General features: G+C 47.7%; 7 protein-coding genes across 7 annotated transcripts; 5 read left to right on the top strand and 2 right to left on the bottom strand.

Moving 5' to 3' along the window:
- Positions 1 to 386: 386 nt before the first annotated feature.
- On the top strand, positions 387 to 1,622 carry CCP1_1 (Cytochrome c peroxidase, mitochondrial; the record flags this gene model as incomplete). Its single annotated transcript, XM_031147575.1, has 3 exons — positions 387 to 927; positions 981 to 1,354; positions 1,404 to 1,622. 3 exons carry the CDS (start codon positions 387 to 389, stop codon positions 1,620 to 1,622), a joined length of 1,134 nt encoding a protein of 377 aa, XP_031006874.1.
- A 589-nt stretch (positions 1,623 to 2,211) lies between these two features.
- pcaC_0 (4-carboxymuconolactone decarboxylase) lies at positions 2,212 to 3,168 on the top strand (the record flags this gene model as incomplete). The annotated part of the gene is made up of 4 exons (XM_031147574.1): positions 2,212 to 2,301; positions 2,423 to 2,599; positions 2,741 to 2,919; positions 3,069 to 3,168. 4 exons carry the CDS (start codon positions 2,212 to 2,214, stop codon positions 3,166 to 3,168), a joined length of 546 nt encoding a protein of 181 aa, XP_031006847.1.
- A 2,032-nt stretch (positions 3,169 to 5,200) lies between these two features.
- rpl36 (60S ribosomal protein) lies at positions 5,201 to 6,333 on the top strand (the record flags this gene model as incomplete). Its single annotated transcript, XM_031147573.1, has 5 exons — positions 5,201 to 5,276; positions 5,560 to 5,819; positions 5,917 to 6,017; positions 6,099 to 6,180; positions 6,253 to 6,333. The coding sequence occupies 5 exons, from the start codon at positions 5,201 to 5,203 to the stop codon at positions 6,331 to 6,333; spliced, it is 600 nt and encodes a 199-aa protein (XP_031006846.1).
- Positions 6,334 to 6,837: 504 nt separating this feature from the next.
- Aspscr1 (Tether containing UBX domain for GLUT4) lies at positions 6,838 to 8,419 on the bottom strand (the record flags this gene model as incomplete). Its single annotated transcript, XM_031147572.1, has 2 exons — positions 6,838 to 8,230; positions 8,280 to 8,419. 2 exons carry the CDS (start codon positions 8,417 to 8,419, stop codon positions 6,838 to 6,840), a joined length of 1,533 nt encoding a protein of 510 aa, XP_031006855.1.
- A 368-nt stretch (positions 8,420 to 8,787) lies between these two features.
- PUP3 (Proteasome subunit beta type-3) lies at positions 8,788 to 9,789 on the top strand (the record flags this gene model as incomplete). Its single annotated transcript, XM_031147571.1, has 3 exons — positions 8,788 to 8,851; positions 9,134 to 9,585; positions 9,646 to 9,789. The coding sequence occupies 3 exons, from the start codon at positions 8,788 to 8,790 to the stop codon at positions 9,787 to 9,789; spliced, it is 660 nt and encodes a 219-aa protein (XP_031006854.1).
- A 417-nt stretch (positions 9,790 to 10,206) lies between these two features.
- Ca-P60A (Calcium-transporting ATPase sarcoplasmic/endoplasmic reticulum type) lies at positions 10,207 to 13,378 on the bottom strand (the record flags this gene model as incomplete). The annotated part of the gene is made up of 4 exons (XM_031147570.1): positions 10,207 to 10,294; positions 10,355 to 12,993; positions 13,045 to 13,202; positions 13,261 to 13,378. The coding sequence occupies 4 exons, from the start codon at positions 13,376 to 13,378 to the stop codon at positions 10,207 to 10,209; spliced, it is 3,003 nt and encodes a 1,000-aa protein (XP_031006853.1).
- A 2,282-nt stretch (positions 13,379 to 15,660) lies between these two features.
- On the top strand, positions 15,661 to 16,910 carry LHYA1_G002594 (14-3-3-like protein; the record flags this gene model as incomplete). The annotated part of the gene is made up of 5 exons (XM_031147569.1): positions 15,661 to 15,672; positions 15,909 to 15,983; positions 16,049 to 16,323; positions 16,400 to 16,487; positions 16,542 to 16,910. The coding sequence occupies 5 exons, from the start codon at positions 15,661 to 15,663 to the stop codon at positions 16,908 to 16,910; spliced, it is 819 nt and encodes a 272-aa protein (XP_031006852.1).
- Between the last annotated feature and the right edge of the window lie 2,489 nt (positions 16,911 to 19,399).

The raw sequence follows: 19,399 nt of genomic DNA, 5'->3' as shown, positions 1-19,399 counted from the left end.
CCCTTGAATAATCAACCCCGAGTCATTTGCCAGACATCTATAGAAGTATGGAGATAGTGCAAAAAAGCCGCATTTGTCAGTACAGTCCAGATGTTCGATTATGAAATCCCACCTTACGATTACATTACTCAGATAGCATGTGATTGGCGGATATACTGGTCGGCGACCCGCAATGGTCCGTTTCCACAGATACCCTTCAAATGTGAACCCGAAAAATAATCTTCAGCCCGGACCCTTACACTTGACTCAAAATAACACTATCTCCTTTCTCCCACTTTACTCTTTTCATTCCAAGAAACCTTCAAGATCTTCCTTGACAAAGTTCCTCAAAACACGCCACTTTGTCAAGCCGACACTCTTTCTCTGATCTGATATCAAGTTCCATAATGGCCACCACAGCTACTCGCACCTTCGCCCGAGCGGCCTTCCGATCTACACCCGCCACATCGGCTTTCAAGACTTCTTCCCGCAAGACAGCTTTCTCTCTTCCCCGCCAGACATTCCGCCAGCAATCCCGGCGCGGATATGCCTCTGAACCAGCAGCCAAATCTTCATCCACCGGCCTGATCCTTGGGGTCGGAGCTCTTGCAATTGCAGGCGGCGCCGGTTACTACTATTACTCGCAAGGCAACGGCTCTATCTTCTCTGGATCTGCCAGTGAAACCACGGGTGTCTTTGTACCAAAGCAGGAGGACTACCAGAAGGTGTATAATGAGATTGCGGCGCTGTTGCAAGATAAGGACGACTACGATGATGGGAGCTATGGCCCGGTCTTGGTGAGATTGGCGTGGCATGCGTCAGGGACGTATGATAAGGAGACGGGTACTGGTGGCAGTAACGGAGCCACAATGCGCTTTCAACCGGAGGGTGACCATGGTGCCAATGCTGGTTTAGTCACTGCGCGAGACTTCCTGGCGCCGGTTAAGGGTAGGTCTACTCACCTGGAAATTGAGACCGAGTTGTGCTGATGATATGAATAGCCAAGTTCCCTTGGATCACCTACTCCGATCTCTGGATCCTCGCTGGTATTTGCGCCATCCAAGAAATGCAAGGCCCCACCATCCCATACAGACCTGGCCGCATGGATAAGGACATTGCAGCTTGCACACCCGATGGACGTCTCCCAGATGCTTCGCAAGGAAACAAGCATCTGCGTGGTATCTTTGGCCGTATGGGATTCAACGACCAGGAGATTGTTGCCCTATCTGGAGCACACGCCTTGGGTCGTTGCCACACTGACCGCAGCGGTTTCGATGGTCCATGGACTTTCTCCCCAACCGTTGTGACCAACGAATACTACAAGCTCCTTTTGAACGAGAAGTGGAACTGGAAGAAGTGGAATGGTCCTAAGCAGGTATGTGAAAAAGCTGACAGAAATATGAGGTGTCACTAACACTCAATAGTACGAAGACAAGACCTCCAAGACCCTAATGATGCTTCCTACCGACATGGCGCTCGTTTCTGACAAGGCTTTCAAGCAATGGGTCGAAAAATATGCCAAGGACGAGGGACTCTTCTTCAAGGATTTCGCAGCCGTTATCACCAAGCTTTTCGAACTCGGTGTTCCTTTCGATGAGACTACTCAACAGACCCCAATGACCCTCAAGCCAACCGCAAACTAAAGAACGAGCGATAGATACCCGAGACAAGACATAGAAGATTAGAAGAGATTGATGAGTAGATGGTTTGATACGAAGTTTTCGAGATGAGATTGCGAGACGTACAGGATAGATTGGGTATATATTATAGATTTGCTTTCTCCTTGTTGGTTTATTTGTTGGATGTCCGGAACTCCTTGAGCCAAGGGAGGATTTCCTAGATGTAAGAATATAATCCATAGCGAACTTTGAATACAATCAATAAAGACAGCTTGGCTCCTGGTGCTCTAATCTTTGGACATTTCAACAGTTATCGTAATCGTGTGAAGGGGGGAAGGAAGAAGCGCAGAGACGTCAAAATAGATGTTGAAGTCGTTGTGTCAGTGGAAAAATCCGGGGTTCCCCGCACTGATGTTAACCTTGGCTTGGTCACCACGTGGTCCATGTCACTTCTATTTACCTAGGTACTGTTGGTACACTACATCCACGCTTCCGAGTTCGGAACAAACTCATGAAATCATTCCAAGTCTCCTTACCTTGACCTTCAGATCAAAGCGAAACAACCTGCACCTGAAAATAAAAAAGTAAACAAGATAAGAGACCAAAACGAACCATGCTCCCCAACCCATCCGGCTCTCCCTACGGTCCTACTTTAGGACCACCAAACCTATATCCAGGAGAAACAGCAAAATTCCGTCCTACCGTATGTCCCATTTTCCTATCCCTCTTTTCCCTCCCCCAATTCCAATTCCATTTTCTCCCACCCCCCCCCCCCCCAACTTCATAAGAATCTCATTCTCTAACAAGAAATCAAACTATCCCAGAATAAAGCAGATTTCAGCACCCCGCTAAAAGAAAACAACATGGACACCCCAGCCCACAAAGAACTATACGACCAAGGCTACGAGATGCGAAAGAAAGTCGTCGGAGAAGAATACGTAGCTGCGTCGCTTGAAAAGGCAAGTAGTGATTTCCTGAGACCATTACAGCAATACGCTACAGTAAGTCGAATCCATGTTCCCCTCTCTACCTATCCTCCCAATTTCATTTCATTCTACCATTAGTTAAATAGCTCGAGTTTGGTTTTCAATTTAGCGTATTAAGGATTATGTTGATCAATTGATGTCTACTGCCGATAATAGGAAGCAGCCTGGGGCACAATCTGGACCCGTCCGGGGTTGGAGCTGAAGACTAGGTCGTTCTTGAATCTGGGCATGCTTACGGCGTTGGGGAAGTGGACTGAGTTGGGGACGCATGTTAGGGGCGCGGTGAGGAATGGGGCGAGCGAGCTGGAGATTCGGGAGTGTTTGTTGCAAGCTACGTACGTATGCTCCGATTTTCTTTCCTCCTACTTTCCTTCTACTTTCCTTTTGCTCTACTCTAATTTTATGGAAGGGCTTTGAGCGGTTGGGGGAGGAAGTGTAGTGGTAGGCAAAAGCATGGATGAATGAATTCTAATGAGAAATATAGAGCTTATTGCGGTATGCCTGCCGGTATGGAGGCGTTTAGAACTGCGGATCGGGTGCTGGCCGAGATGGAGGCGAAAGGGGAGTTTGTAAGGGAGAAGTAGGGGAGGATGGAAAGGATGAAGACGTGATTCATAGCAGTGAAAAAAAAGCTTCCTATCATAGGTAGTTGCAGCTAAATAGTCGAAAATTACATTGCATGGAAACCTTTTTAAAGAAGAGAGAAGTGAAGTGAAGTGCAGCAAAAGTAGCAGAAAATTAAGACTGAGGTGTTCATGAAAAACTCAAGGTAAGTCTCATATTTGATGTCGATTATCGCCCACCCGAGCAAACCCTCAGTACAGCCCACGCCATCTGGCGCTCTCTCTATAGCCTGCTGAAACCCATAAGTATCCCCGGTAAAGTAATGCAACTATCCCAGCGTATACGCCGAATGGTGCTAGTACTAAGTACCAGACTCCCACTGGTAGTGTTTCGGGATGGTTCTCGAGGGGAACTCTTCATCCGTAAAAATGTGATTGGGAAGTTGTTATGAGGGAAATGGATTTCAGTTGATTGGGGAGCATTACAGGCGTCTGTTTTTATGGAATCGGATAGTAGTACACGCCCACATTAAGATCTCCAAAAGCTGAAGTCTCACCACTTGAATCCCCTAAGCAAGGAATGTGCACAATGCCGACTGTGAGCTTACTTCCAGTCCACTTGAAGACGGCATTTCCATCATTGCAAACCAGGGTTGCTGAAGCATCGACTTAGCGCTAGCTGACTAAGCAATGGGGATAACCTCTTCGCATTGCAACTACCACTGTAGCTAGCTAACCAGAACCAATAAAACCACCAGTACTATAACCTAGGGACCTACACGTGTAGTGAAGCGATCACCTTGTGAAACCAACACTATATAAAGCTGTTCAATACCGGCAACGATGGGTGTCCCCTATTCCAGAGAGATCAACTTGGCATTGGAAAGAACCAAGAGAATCACCTACCTACTTGCCGTTTTCCAAGGAGTTACCGCCTTTTGCCTTGTGCTTATTATAATCACGATCCTTGCGCTAATCATTACTGTGAGCCCTGATCTTGAAAACGAACGGAGAATCTTGGTTACGCCTGTGATGAAATGGATCGTGCAGTATGGAAGATCCATGCTGGTGGGCTTATTGGTTGTTATTATCGGGGCAATTCTAGGCGTAGCTGGAGGGCAGGTGTGCTTTTGGGTTGCTATTATCGGGGCAGTTCTAAGCACAGCTGGAGGCTGGTTTTTACAGAGAGAAGGTCGGTTGAATTTGAGGTGGTGGACGCGGAAGGGGAGATGAAGACAGCCGATGATGTTGCCTTTTAAGAGGATCAAATTGTTGGGATCGAGAAGACTACAAGTATGTTTCTCCGAGGCCATGTCGCACCCAAGGCTCCGATGTGCGTGCATTGGGTAGTGGATGTGGAGTTGGCGTTGCTGGCGAATCTGAAGCCGACGACAGGGAAGTGGATGTTGCCAGAGGCGGGAGCGAAGGTAAAGAAGCCGTTGATGGTGAAGCCGGCGGTCTAGGCGCATGCGGTGGCGTTGGTTGGCAGAGCGGATGTGAGGGCCGAGAAGGTTGAGAGCCAGAATGAGAATTTTAAAGATGGACATGGTTACTGATAGCTTCTTGGGGTTTGAGAAGTTGGAACTTAGAAGAGTGGTGTTTGAATTGGAGAACTTGGACGTGGGTTTTGATGTTGAGGAAGACTAGAAGATATATTGAAGCTTTGATGTAGAGCAATGCTTGTTCACTTAAACCAGCTTATCCACTTGAAACCCCTCCTATTATCATAGAATTTGTATGCATGCATAGGTAGGGGAAGCGAGTGTTGGGACCAAAGTTTTCTAGGTTCGACCAAAATCGAAGGTAATACAGCCAGTACTCACAGAAGAACAGGGTATTTTCCCGTTAGCACTGTGCAATGCAACACAACTGAATAAGATAACACTCATATTGAAAGGAATGGGAATATTTAAGAGTCGGAGATAGAGCCTCGCAGATGAGAAACAGCGCGATAGACGTAATAAAATTGGAGGACGCAGGTAAGAAGAGTTCATTGAATTCACATTTAAAAAGGAAGGATATATTACTGCACATGCATTCTCCTGCGTACAACATGGCACTTTACAAATACGCAGTGGATGGATCAGTCACAGCTAGATTGACTGCACGACGAGACATGGAGACTACCCGTATGTATGACGAAAACAGAAGACTGCCAAACACGAGAGGAAGAGAAGGAAGCGAAACAATAATATGAAGACGCCAAAATTAGCAAAGTGCAGGTACAGCACCAGTGGCGGTAGCTAGATATTCCGCATAAAGTACTATAGGCGAAAGGCGAGAAGTTCTTCGTTACTCGTAGTAGATACAATTTATGAATACTTTAGCTCGACACGGAAATGTTACACATATAGACAATTGAGAAGCCAGGAGGGCTCCAATCTTCTCGAGCAAGCTGTTTTCCCTTGATAGTAAAGAAAATCGTTGTCGTTCCAATCCGCCCCTTCCGCCCCGCTCCGCTCCCCGCTACTCGAGTAGTGCTGGCCCTAAATCCAGTAGCTCCATCACATGACCACACAATCGGTTCGCAAACCCACCGGCATCAAAAATCCGACCTCGAACTTTTCCTCCCCCTCCCACGACCATCGACAACATCTTCGACAAAAATCAAGATGGCACCAACAGCACCCAAGGAGCGTAGCGGCCTGATCGTCGGCCTCAACAAGGGACACGTACGTTCACAAGCCCGTCTCACCTCTTGGAGGATCTTCTCTTTCCCATTGAAGATGGACTCAACGGGCTAACTTTTATCTTTTTCGAAATGTGTAGAAAACCGAGGCGCGAGTCGTCAAGCCCAGAGTCAGCCGGACCAAGGGACACCTCAGCAAGAAGACTGAGTTCGTGAGGGAGATTGTCAAGGAGGTTTCTGGGTACGTCGCCGTGTTTTCTTTTCTTCCCTCGAGAAGGAAGTTTTGGATTTGATTGGATCGGGCTAATTGGAATGATTTCAGACTCGCACCATACGAGCGTCGTGTCATCGAACTCCTCCGCAACAGCAAGGATAAGCGTGCGCGTAAGCTCGCGAAGAAGAGGGTATGTTCTATTTCATCCTTTCCTATTCCCTGTCGCAATTACAAATAAAGCGGTCTCTGACGTTTAATATAGCTCGGTACTTTCGGTCGTGCCAAGGCGAAGGTTGATGAGCTACAGCGTGTCATTGCCGATTCCAGACGGGCTGGCCACTAGATTTCCTTGCATTCGATGATACCTAACGTTGTCGCATGAATGGGAATGGAGTTGTGATTGATATATTTGAAAAGCAAATGGACCGTGGATGGATGCTTGGCTTCATATGAAGATGGCTAGCTAGATCAGCATGGGGATTCAGAGGCAATGAAACAACTTCGCAAACATTTTTTACAATCGGATGCGATTACGTGACTTGCTCTTGAATTGTTCGGGGATAGAATACTTCAGCAAAAAGGAAAGATTGTTGGCCTTGGAAGCAAATGGCTTCTTCATCTAGGCACTTCAAGCGACAACGTCCATTGAAAAACTTCATACCATTGCTTATGGTCCTGAATCTTCGGAACAGCAACTGCTGGATCTGACTATCTACTACAAGACGAACCCCTCCCTCAAAACTCCTCGCTATGCCCTCTCTTAAAGATGCTCATCAAAACCCCGTCCGTAGAACATCATCCAATAGTCATAACATCATCTATCACCAAAGCTATACGCTCACGTAACTCATTTCTTCTGGAGTCCCTTTGCAAGCCATTTCGGCATAGCACCTTTCAACTTCGGACCCGCACCACCACCCGAATTCTCCTTCTCCTTGCCTTTCTCTGAAGCAGAGGGACCAGCTTCCTCCTGTGACACACTAGCAACGACAGGAACAGGAAGAGTTTCTGCCTTCCTTGCATATTGCGGCTTCAGAGTCGAACCCTTTCTCGAAGCATCACTCGCAGCATCCTCCCAAACAAAATTAACCAGAACACTGCCCTCAAATCCAAGGTCCTTAATCAGCTTCTTCTGGCTTCTTGGAACAGTCTGTACCCCCCTATCATTGTAGACAAGCTTAAATGGCTGATCCTCGGCTACAATGACGCCCGTAACACTATTATACAGATCATCACCCGTGTCCGTTGCAGTGAACTGAGAAACAACGCTCGATTGGTCGGGGAAGCGGACTTTGATATTGACTTCTTTCATCTTCGCTAGTTTTGCGGCTTTCTCCTGCTCTGCCTGCTCGGTTTCTGCGTCTGATAGGAGCTTTTGGTTGCGAGATCTGTTTAGAAGGTTTTGTTGGTGTGCTTTGGCGTGGTGAATAGTCGCTTCAAAGTCTCCTTCGTTATACGGCAATAGTGCAGCTTTAGGTGTATCGGAAGAGGGAGGAGAGAAGATAGAGATTGGGCGCTGGTTGGGACCAAGAATTTTCTCCTCTTGCTTTGGCTCTGGGGTGGCCTCTGGCGCAGGTCGCTTCGATGGTGTGATGGGTGCATTCTGAAGTAGCTCGGGTTGCTCAACTGAAGGCATGGCTACGTCTCCACTAGGTGTAGATTCTCGTGAAGACATTCTAGAGATACCCTCCGTGATGCTGTCCACCTCTTGCAAAGGACTAGCTTCTACGCCATTCATCTCCGAACCAGTAGGCGTCTCTTCTTCCCTAAAGTATTGCTGAATTTCCGTCATAGCTTCTTGAAGAGGCTGTTCTGTCTTCTTAAAATTCATCCTGATAAGACAGCTCCCACTGTTGAATCCCAACTGCGCCAGTGTCTTTTGCAGGTCTCCAAAAGTTGCCAACTCACGCCCCATGACATTCAGGACAGGCATCTCGTAAACAATTGTTCCAGCCCCCGTAGCACCATTCTCCAGATGTGTTACTCCTCGGGCCGTAAAGTTCAAGTTCGTGCCCTCAGTTGACTCGAATTTCCGTAGAATACGCCATAATGTTGTATCGCTGGGGACTTTGTCCGTCAGTCGGCCACTTGGAACCCCCCCTGCTATAGCTTCTGGTATTTGGAGGGCGACAGAGACGGCGGAGGGAGTTCGTGACGCAACGACGAGCTCCAGCCTTGCGCCGGTTGGGAGGCCTGTTTGCCGAAACGTTCTTGACAGATCTACGGGCTTGTTGACGTGCCTGCATATTATTAGGTATGTTCCAAGCTGTAAAATTGGGGAGGACTTACTTGAGACCGTAGTTGCTAGACCTAATGCCAAATTTTTTACATGCTTCCTCCAGAATATCCGTCATGTATTTTCCAGGAGTGACTTTGATGTTATGCCTTCTGAAGGAGGTATCGATAACCACCACATGCGACGACGACATGATGAGGACTGGGGACTGTTGAATTGCTGCTGTTGTTCGTTCTGGATGCAAATCGAAGTTATATAGAGGAATAATGCTTTGACTTCAACTTTACAATGAAGTTGACTTCTGCCTTCTCTTGACTTCGATGTTTGTCATTCAAAGAAGCGTGGCGGGGTGGAAACAGTTATAGTCAGGTTGCCGGCGCAGCTTTCCAAAGAATCAAACAGCAATCGCTTTCGCTCTCGAGGGAATGGGTATCAAAGAGGAAATAGAACTCTGCGAGAAGACAAAAGTATAATCCAGAGAAGAAGTGAATCAATCGTTGCAGTGCAGTGTGAAAGTTGAAATCGCTCAGCATTCGGTGCCTGAGATACAGTAACATAATCATGGTGGTCCAAGCTTTTCGAGCTTCCTCTGCGGACGCGACAGCCGTGTCTACCTTGCAGCACTGTAAGTGCTTGTACACTGTGAATTATCAACTCTATATTTTCGCAACACAACCACCTCAGGAGCTCTTGAAATACCCGGAGAGCTTTCCTACACTCGATAACCCCCTTGAGAGATACCCAAAAGCCAAAATAATCCCCTCAAAATGGTAAGCCAGCCTCAATCAAACCCAACAGCCAGCAAGTCAATAGCTAACCCATCAACCTCGCAGAGCTCCCCCTTCTCAATCAGTACCTCTCCCCTCCCACCTCCCATACCTACGATATATCTAACCCCTTCCCTCAGACGGTGGTGCCTGCGTAGCAATGGTAGGCAAAGACTGCGTCGCCATAGCCTGCGATCTCCGCCTGGGTCTCCAATCCATGACCGTCTCCAACAACTTCCCCAAGATCTTCTCCTACGGCGACGTCTACCTAGGTCTCACTGGCCTCGCCACCGACGTCTCGACCGTCTCGGATCTCTTCCGCTACAAAGTCAACATGTACCGGCTGCGCGAGGAACGCAACATCTCGCCCTCCACCATGGCGAACCTGGTCAGCTCTAGCCTGTACGAGAAGCGCTTCGGCCCTTATTTCGTTAGTCCGGTCGTTGCGGGCATCGATCAGAAGAGTGGGAAGCCGTTTATTTGTGGATTTGATAGTATTGGGTGCATTGATTTCGCGAAGGATTTTATTGTCAGTGGGACGGCGAGTGATCAGTTGTTTGGTACTTGTGAGGGGCTTTGGGAGCCGGATTTGGTATGCATCTATGGTTGGGCTGTGTTTTGAAAGGGGGTGTGCTAATAAGGACATTTGCAGGCGCCAGAGGACCTCTTCGAGACTATTTCGCAGGCGTTGTTGAATGCGGTGGACAGAGATGCGTTGTCAGGTTGGGGTGCACACGTCTATATCATCGAGAAGGACAAGGTTACGAAGCGGTTATTGAAGGGCAGACAAGATTAAGGGAAGGGGATTGAAGACGATTGGGTGATGATTCAGGGTTGGGAGGGTTGGGCTTGAGGGAAAGAGGCTCGTCCTGTGTAGCATTAGATCTGGCATAGAACTTTACGACAAATGGACATGGCATGAAAACTATCCACTTAAACCGAAGTATTGCGAGGTTGAAGTTTGGCGTAATCTCTAGGGTATAATGAAAGCAGTATTTGAAGAGTTGACATGATCTATGGCAAAGTGCTGATCTGAGTAGCTATTTGTTGGGACAATTGTTATATAGCAGCACAGTCAATGGCCTTGCTACATCTAACGGAAACGGTATATGTGGCAAGTAGTATCGCAGTAATTCATCAATACATTTATATCGTTCTATATCTACTGTCTACTAATATGTACAGCTTCCTGTTATCTAACCATTTCCCAAGACTATTCGCTCTTAGTTCTGGGTTCAATAACATTTGTCTTCTGGATGAAGAGCTGTCTTTCAACAAACTTCAGACCTTCGTCAATGAGACTATAAGACACACATTAGCATAGGTTTACAAGTCAGATGATCGGGGACAGGGAGACTTACATGACAGGTGCACTGATCACCAAAACCGCCTGCCACTCATTCCAGTTCAGTGGGAGAATGGAGAAGAGCATTTGCAAGATAGGGGTGTAGAGCAGAGCGAAGTGCAGGGCCATCGACAAGGTAATAGCATAGACGAGCATCATGTTCTCCCAGAGAGGGAGCGTAAGAAGTGACTCGCTAGACGAAAGAGCATTCATGGCGTTAAGCATCTCAATGACAACTAGGATCGACAACGAGACGGTGGAAGCTGACTTGGCCATATCGTCCGAGAACATCTGGCAGCCGATCTCTGGGAACTGAGCAGAGCACTTGTGGAAGTGAGTGAGTTGCCAGAAGTTGATCTGGGGTCCCTCGGCATTGTACATGAACCACCAGGCGTAGCCAGCGACTGTCGCCAGACCGACGTAGATACCGATGACCATGTAGCGGAAAAAGAGCCAGCCACCGATAAGACGCTCATCGCGCTTTCTTGGTTGTCTTCTCATGACATCGTGGTCAGGGGGGTTGAATGACAATGCAGTGGCTGGGAGACCATCTGTGACGAGGTTGACCCAGAGGAGTTGAACGGGGATGAGAGCTTCGGGCATACCGATCGCGGCTGTCAAGAAGATAGAAACGACCTCGCCGATGTTTGAAGAGATCAAATATCTGATGAACTGCTGGGTGTTGTTGTAGATTGAGCGACCTTCTTCAATGGCAACCTCAATCGTAGCGAAGTTGTTGTCAGTGAGGACCATGTCAGAAGCCAGCTTTGAAACATCGGTCCCAGAACCCATGGCAACACCAATATCGGCCTTCTTGAGAGCAGGAGCATCGTTTACACCATCACCAGTCATAGCAACAACCTCGCCCATCTGTTGGAGCAGGTCAACGAGCTTTGACTTGTGGCTTGGCTCAACACGAGAGAAGAGAGAGGCGGTCTTTGCGGCTTCAAGTTGTTGGAAATCGCTGAGGTTGTCGAACTCTCTTCCCGTGTAACTTTTACCTCTTAGATCTTCATCTTGACCAAATACACCAATTTGTCGACAGATAGTCTCGGCGGTGTTGCGGTTGTCACCAGTGATAACAATAACTCGGATGCCAGCTTCCTTACATTTGCGGATAGCCCCGGCAACCTCAGGACGTGGGGGATCTTCCATGCCAACAAGACCCAGTAGAGTAAGGTTTTGCTCGAGATTCAAGTAATCTTCAGTAGATTTTGCGTTCTTTAAAGCCGGGTTGGAAGTAACATCGTCGAGGCTGGCAAGAGCAATCACACGGAGACCTCTGTTGCCATAGTCTACAACCTCCTTCAACAGGGTATCAGAAAGGCTTTTGGACATGGGGATCTTTTTGCCGTTCGCTCCAACCAATGTGTGGGTGCAGCGGTCAATAATAGCTTCGGGGGCTCCTTTAACGAGTAGTCTTTGCTGAGTCTTGCTTCCAACGAGAACTGACATGCTCTTCCTGTCCCTGGAAAATTCGTAGGTCGCGAGACGGGGGCTTCTATTTTCGTACCAAGAGCTAGCAAGATGCAGACAATCTTCAGCAGCACGACCGGCTCTCGCCTTGTTTTGTGCGTTATCGTTAGTGCCAATCTTCTCCACGAGAACGCGAAGAGCTCCTTCAGTTGGTTCACCAACGTTAGAGTACTGTCCAGTTTTTGAGTCCAAAGCCAATTGAGCATCGTTGCAAAGTGCAGCGACCTCCATCATTTGAAAAATTGTGCTTGACTTTCCAGCCGCACCCGTGACCTCTTTGCCGTTAGACGTGATCTTTCCAGTTGGGGCGAAGGTTGTGCCCTCAACACCGAGCTCTTCCAAATCATTTCCAGCCTCGTTGAGGTATACAACTTTGCTGACACTCATCTGGTTCGTGGTCAAAGTACCGGTCTTGTCAGAGCAAATTACGCTGCAGCTACCAAGGGTTTCGACAGAAGGCAAGCTTCGTACAACTGCGTTCTTTGCTGCCATTTTTCGTGTACCGAGAGCAAGACATGTTGTGATGACTACAGCCAGACCTTCTGGAATAGCGGCAACACCGAGAGAAACGGCAATCTTGAGGTAATATATAGCTCCCTTTGCCCAGCCTCCGTGGGACGGATCGTTGAAGTGAGGGATATTGATGAGCCAGACTGCAATACAGATGAGTGAAATAACTTTAGCCAACGTGTCACCAAAATCGTTGAGCTTTTGCTTCAAAGGTGTTGGCTCAGAGATTTGTGCTACAATACTCTCGTGAATATCACCAATAGCGGTAGATGAACCAGTCAGAACCACAATTGCAGTAGCATGCCCCGTAACGACCGTGGTTCCTGAGAAAAGGGTGTTGATCTGATCTTGCTTCACGGCTTGCAAATCCTTCACCACGTCTGTATCCTTTCCAACACTCTCGCTTTCTCCCGTGAGAATAGCCTGGTCAACTGCGAAACTGTTGCTCTGAATAGCCAGGACCCTGCAATCTGCAGGGATTCTGTCTCCCACAGAGATCGAAATGACGTCTCCAGGAACCAATTCTTCAGCCTTAACCCTTGTAACATGGCCATTTCGGACAACCTTGGCTTCGTTTGCTGAGTATTCTTGTAAAGCTGCGATCGCCTTCTCTGCGCTGCTCTCCTGAGAGACACCAACGACGGCGTTAAGGATCAAGATTGTGAGAATCTGCGAACAATGATCAGTAAAAGTTCGAAGTTTTAGGCTGGGTGCACATACAACTGCGGGATCAACAAAGGCTGCCCAGCCACCATCTTCCTCGAACAGAGCGAGGACAAAAGAGATTGCGGCGGATCCGAGAAGGATGACTACAAGCTGGTCCTTGAATTGCTCGAGAATGAGCTTCCAGATTGGAGTAGGAGGGTCTTCTGCGATGGCTGGGAGAGTTTTAGATATTGATCTATTAGGCGCGGCGCAAAGTGGATTTTGACTTACCATTGCGGCCATATTTCTCTCTTGAAGCTTCAACTTGCGCGTTGGTGAGACCTTGTGTCTCTGATACTGAGAAGTGCTTCAAGACCTTGGAGGTCGTTTGGGCGAATGCGTTTTCCATGTTGTGGTGGTGGGGGAGTGGGAAACCAAATTTTGTACCGTTGGTACCAACTTATTTTGGATTGATCATGTAACCTGATAACTCTTCCAAATGAAGGTCGCAAGAGTAGTGACAACTATATGAAGAAACCCAAAACTCACCAGGCAGCCAAAGGAACGTGGAGTTGATATCGTCGTTGCTTGGTCAGAAAATTCTAGAGCTCGAAGGCAAAGTACACTCTGTCCTCAAGCCAAGCTAGCCTTGCCGGCCACGGTTCCACAAGCGTCAAACCTACCTAGGCAGGTACCGTTTGAGAGTGGGATAATTCTTTTTCTCTATGAAAGATTGTTGGAAATACTGTTATTTTTGTTATTTTTGTGATGGCTGGTCCCTTTGAAATATCTCCAAGGTAAGGGTTCTCGTACTAATAATGTATTGTTTCTCGGTTGTACAGTATTTCAATGTTAGTACCGGTATATTATCCATTTCGGATCACTTATTCTTTTCAAACAGCCAACCATAACATGAGGCAAATAGCCTTAAGCTCAAAGGAGAATAATTCTTTGAGCTTATCACTTGAAGATATACATCTATTAAACATAACAAATAAATTACTGGCCCTAATTCCAGATCTACCCGGCCTTCTATAAGTTAGGGTGAGGGTCTTCTTAAATATACCCTAGTAAAGAATAACCCATTACGAAGTAGTCTACACACACCCAACCAATCAACTCACTTATTTATTATCCTGCAGATAATAGGACTCGATTACTTCAAGAATGATCCCGGTGTTTTTGCTGCTCTTGTCATCACATATATCACCGCCTTAGAGGCCCAAAGATGGGATAGTCCCGATAATCAAACAGTGTGCTGTTGCATCGAAAGCTGCAAATGCTGTCTGAGTCAAACATTGCCTTGTAGTGATACACAAGCACTGATAATAGGTTCCAAGAACTCTTAAAAAAAGGTGATTAGGGTTTACAATTGAGAAATAGACCCCACAATTCTTGGGTACAGGTTCGTCTTTGGCGGTTCAAGAGAAAATATAGCAAAAGAAGAAAGAGTACCAGATCGTAGACTGGATGAAGCAACACAACCTAGCGCATTGATAAAGAGTTTCAAATGAAGAACTTCTTGACTTGTGAAAGGCTCTTAATGTTCAAGTTTCATGTAGCTGTAAATTACCTACCAAAAGAAAGAGTAGTTGGAGACAGTATATCAGAATTTCCGGTCTCGAGGGGGTAATTTATGGACCTATCAACCAGTTCTGAAAGCTGAGTTCTCACGGCTTCTTTTAGGACCACCACATAGCTATGAAAATAATATGTGACTGAAGAAGAAGTTTTAAACCCAAAAATTGCTTGACCCCTCTCGAGTGGTCAGCACCAGGTCTTTCTGTAAATACCGGTAGAAAACCACTATATCTGGTTAAGAAGACAAGGAAAAGCTGAAGAGGGTTTCTTATCTAGGGCTATCACATGATCCATCTTCCATCGGAAACGCACCAGTTGCCTGGCGCCTCAAACTGATGAGTGACTGGTGTTGTCCGCCTCGTCACACAGTCCCGTGCTCACTTCAGGATTTGTTGGGCAAGCAACCGCAAGAGAGGATTTCATTGGGCAAAACGACTGCCAGCAAATGCCACGGAATACAAACCCTTGCAAATAGGTTGGCGTTGATGATAAGGGGTCGTTCGTTTGGTGTAGCATGTGTATCGATGTCGTGTCCATGTATACAAAGAAAGGCAACAAGTAGAGGTATTCCAAGCATGCCAATGCATTTGCATCTAACTGCGACTGCAAAGGATTGCAGGACCTCTTCTTGGGATGCTCCTACTCATCAAATGCCGAATCAAATTGCAGAGGAAGGGGCCAAACGCTCAGTAAATTCAAAGTAATATAATATCCTCTGCCAACAGAATGATGGTCGGACTGGCAGGTGCAACTGTAGCCGGCGGCAATAACTTCCTCGGATGCACAGTGCAATCAAAGACTTTGAAGAAGAAAAAAATAGATACTTAGTAACTAATGATAAAGATCCACAAGAGTGGTGAATTGTCGTTGACCTGCCCTCCCCCCAGCCAGAGCTTCAATCTTATTTTCACGTGCCACCGTAAGCGAACTCTTCCTGTCGCCAGCCAGCCGCCCAGGCGCTCAATCGTCACATCGTCCTGTGGAACCTCTTTTGTCTACTTTGCTTCGACACGTAAACATCCAACCCACCCTCAGCCATCAGACCTCCATATTGTTCCACTCCTTAACGAATATTTGCTACGCACTCACTGCATACCAACTCTTGCAAAAATGACGACCGAAGTAAGTTCTCTACCCGCCCTGCCGTACCGTCTCTGTTTTCTTCCCCTCCATGGCCGCCTTCCTTATCAACCGCGTTTCTATCGCCATGCGTGCAAAACCATCGTACTGGGGGGCTCTCTTGCTGACTCGGTGTCCCATTTCTAGCGTGAAAGGTTCGAAAAGCTCCCATGTCCGGCGACAAAACGCCATTATCCTCCATTTGATAGTCTCACATCCACTGACAAACTCACAGCAAGACCTTCCTCGCTCGGCTCTGCGAGCAAGCTGAGAGATATGACGAGATGGTCACATACATGAAGGAGGTTGCCAAGGTACGCGATCTTGCTATATACTAGGATGTCCTTGGAAGACACATACTGATGATGTGTGATTCTAGCTGGGCGGAGAACTCACTGTTGATGAGCGAAATCTTTTGTCTGTCGCATATAAGAATGTCGTTGGAACTAGGCGTGCTTCTTGGCGCATAATCTCGTCGATCGAGCAGAAGGAGGAGTCCAAGGGCACCGACAAGCACGTTTCGACCATCCGCGATTACCGTCAAAAGATCGAGACCGAGCTCGAGAAGGTCTGCCAGGATGTCCTTGATGTCTTGGATGAATCCTTGATCCCAAAGGCCGAGTCTGGCGAGTCCAAGGTCTTCTACCACAAGATGTATGTCTTATCGGCTGCGATGGGTCCACACTGCGCCGCATGCAAGGCTCTTTTGCTAATAAGAATCATTATCTAGGAAGGGTGATTACCACCGTTACTTGGCTGAGTTTGCTTCCGGCGAGAAGCGCAAGGTTGCTGCTACTGCCGCCCATGAGGCATACAAGGTATGCGCGCATTTTGCAATTTGATCTGACCATGTTTAATGTTGTGCCTGGCAGAATGCTACCGATGTGGCCCAAACCGAGCTTACCCCAACCCACCCCATTCGCCTTGGACTGGCCCTCAACTTCTCTGTCTTCTACTACGAGATCTTGAACTCACCGGACCGTGCTTGCCACCTTGCCAAGCAAGCTTTCGACGACGCTATCGCCGAGCTAGATTCTTTGTCTGAGGAATCCTACCGTGACAGCACCCTCATTATGCAATTGCTCCGCGACAACCTTACTCTCTGGACTTCTTCAGATAGCGGGGAGCCCGAGGCAGCCGCCACTGAGGCACCCAAGGAGGCTGAGAAGACCGAGGAGAAGACTGAGCCTGCTGTGGAGCCGAAAGCTGAGGCTGAAGCTGCGCCTGCAACCGAGTCGTAGATCTCTTCTTCTCGCTTCGATTTCATATGCTTCTGCTGGTATACCTAGGTTGCTGGTAGTGTGGTTGCAGCATGGGTAGGGGATGGGAGTTGATATGAAAAGCAGAACGAGTGCCTTTTGCGAAATCGTGCGATTTGCGAAATACACCATCCTGCGAACCTGATGACCATGTCTTTTCTTTTCTGGTTGCGATGTTTCTCTCTGCGGTCTTTTCACATCAGGGGCGTGTTTTGCAGATGGGGCCTTCTTAGCTTCTGAAGCAGGCCTCTGCGATGGAATGCATTTTTCACAAAGAGCCTCAACGGCACAAAGCTTGTTAGGGAGATGATATTGACAATGGATACCTCGGAATCTCTCTTATTTGCAATGCGCTTTAGTACGCTCTGGAGGGGTGCTTTCTGGTCTAGATATCCCTAGGAATTTCTTACATCCCACTGCGTTGTCCAGCGAAATACGCCTCTCTATAGCCTTCGTAACTGCCTTCAGGTATGTAGCTAAGGACGATGAATCCACATAACAAACCTCTCGGTCTATCTGAATGTGATAGTGATTTCACCATATTTTGAGATGCAAGAATATCTCATCTTGCATGAGCGATTATTATCCCAGCGGACTGGAGATCTCTGAGATGGGATATCTAACCTAGATGACACTTCAAACGGTGAGCTGATGAGCTACTGGGTTCTGACCTGACCTGCCATGTACCTACCTTGATTTAAGACGCCAAGACAGTAGATATCACAACTATTCCCCTCATCCAGAGGAAACTCCGCCATATAGTTACCGTGCTTTCGAATAGTCCGGCACGATCCAAAAACATACCATTTCAACGCCTACCGAAGGCATTTTTCCTATCGAGCACACGTCCCCCTCTTCACCTCCAAATTCACCTTGACCTCCTACGCCGTCTTGACAGCAACATCCAACAATCTCCTCGCCCTCTCCAACCTCTCGGCCCTTTCCCTCAACTGGCCCCCAATGCCACACTCACTACCCTCCCCAAGCTCCATACTACCGATACTGCCTTCCCCCTCTTCACCAACGCCGATCTTCGCAACGCCCTCATCAGCATGTGCATATCCACTGCCCGCACTAGTACTACTATACGAGTACATCTCCGTCCTCACACTCTCTTCTCCATCTCTTTTCCGGCCTCCCTCATAGGCGAAAGGGAAGGGAGACTGCGGCTGCTTGGCGCGTTTTGACCCTAGGATTTTTCTCCAGAAATTTGGACTTGGGTTTGAGCTTGGATGGGGCTGGGAAGTTGGGTGAAGCTGTGCTTGGAGGGGCAGGAAGCATGCGGAGACTTCGTGTCGCCATACTTCGATGCTGGTGAGTGATTTTGGGGTTTGTGACGATGGCATTTTTTATTCTCCGTTTCTCGGTTGTTGTGATTGTGGTTGTGGTTGTGTTTGTTTAAGCCACTTGTTGGAAGATGAAGTGGTGGCGTCTAGAGGTGGAGGGCATTTTGGAGGTATATGTGGGTGAGCGTGGAGGGGGGAGCCGGGGGTGTGATATGATCAGGCGATGTGGAATGCAGGTGGAGTGTCTTAGATGGCACCACTTGACTTTGTGTATACAAATATGTATGCATGCATGTAGATGTAGGCGTGAAAGAATTTGTTCAGAAGAGTTTGGTCAGATGGGAGGATGAGGATTTAAAGGGTAGATAAAGTTGTGGGAGAGTGTCGATCATCACGTGGTGGGGGCTTTCGCGCGGGCCGAGCCTTTAGGGGATTTGGTTGTGGATTGTCATAATTTACTTCTATTGGTTTTTACTCGTCTCAAGGGGGGGCTTTCGGTTGTGAAGTTGGAAGACGACGGGGGAGGGGGGGCTTTTACTAGTAAGCCATTCTAGGTGCATCACCGGTCTTGTGCGAATTAATACTCCGGAGTAGCTCGACGACTGCTCATTAGGATTTGAAGATCAGCTTGACTTTCTGTTTCAAGCAGATTTCTATTAGTCCGATGAGAGGTTGAATATGGAAGGCATAATATTCTAGTAGTTTGATCAGATGTCTAAGGGGCCCCTCCATGAATGACTAGAATACATCATCTACTGCAACATATATTCGTCAGCACGAAGTGTCTGGACGGCAACACCGCTTTCATGAGACCATACCCTGGATAGGTCCAAGGACCAGCCAAAATATAGCCCACATCTCATTTGATTCGGTAGTGAGTAGCAAGGTATCATAAGAGTTTGCCTCGCCATTCACATGTTCTATTGCCCATACTGCCACTAGCAATCACGGCGATAAAATGCCGCAATAAACAGATACGGCGGTAAATCAATTGCACAGTTAAGGGTCGAAACCTCGGCGGGATGGGTTGTGTTTTGATATCATTGCAGCTTTTCAGCTGCATGCTCGAATTCGTGGTCTATCATGCAGAGCACTTTAAACGACTGGACTGATCACTGTCCTCATGTATACGCCCCCTGATACTTGTCCATATTCTTCGCCTTGTAAGTGATGGACGTTGCGGGT

The sequence above is a fragment of the Lachnellula hyalina genome, assembly GCF_007821495.1.
Source record: "Lachnellula hyalina strain CBS 185.66 chromosome Unknown contig00037, whole genome shotgun sequence".
Taxonomy (NCBI): domain Eukaryota; kingdom Fungi; phylum Ascomycota; class Leotiomycetes; order Helotiales; family Lachnaceae; genus Lachnellula; species Lachnellula hyalina.
Note: the sequence above shows the minus strand (reverse complement) of the source record. Positions and strands in the feature narration are given on the sequence as shown.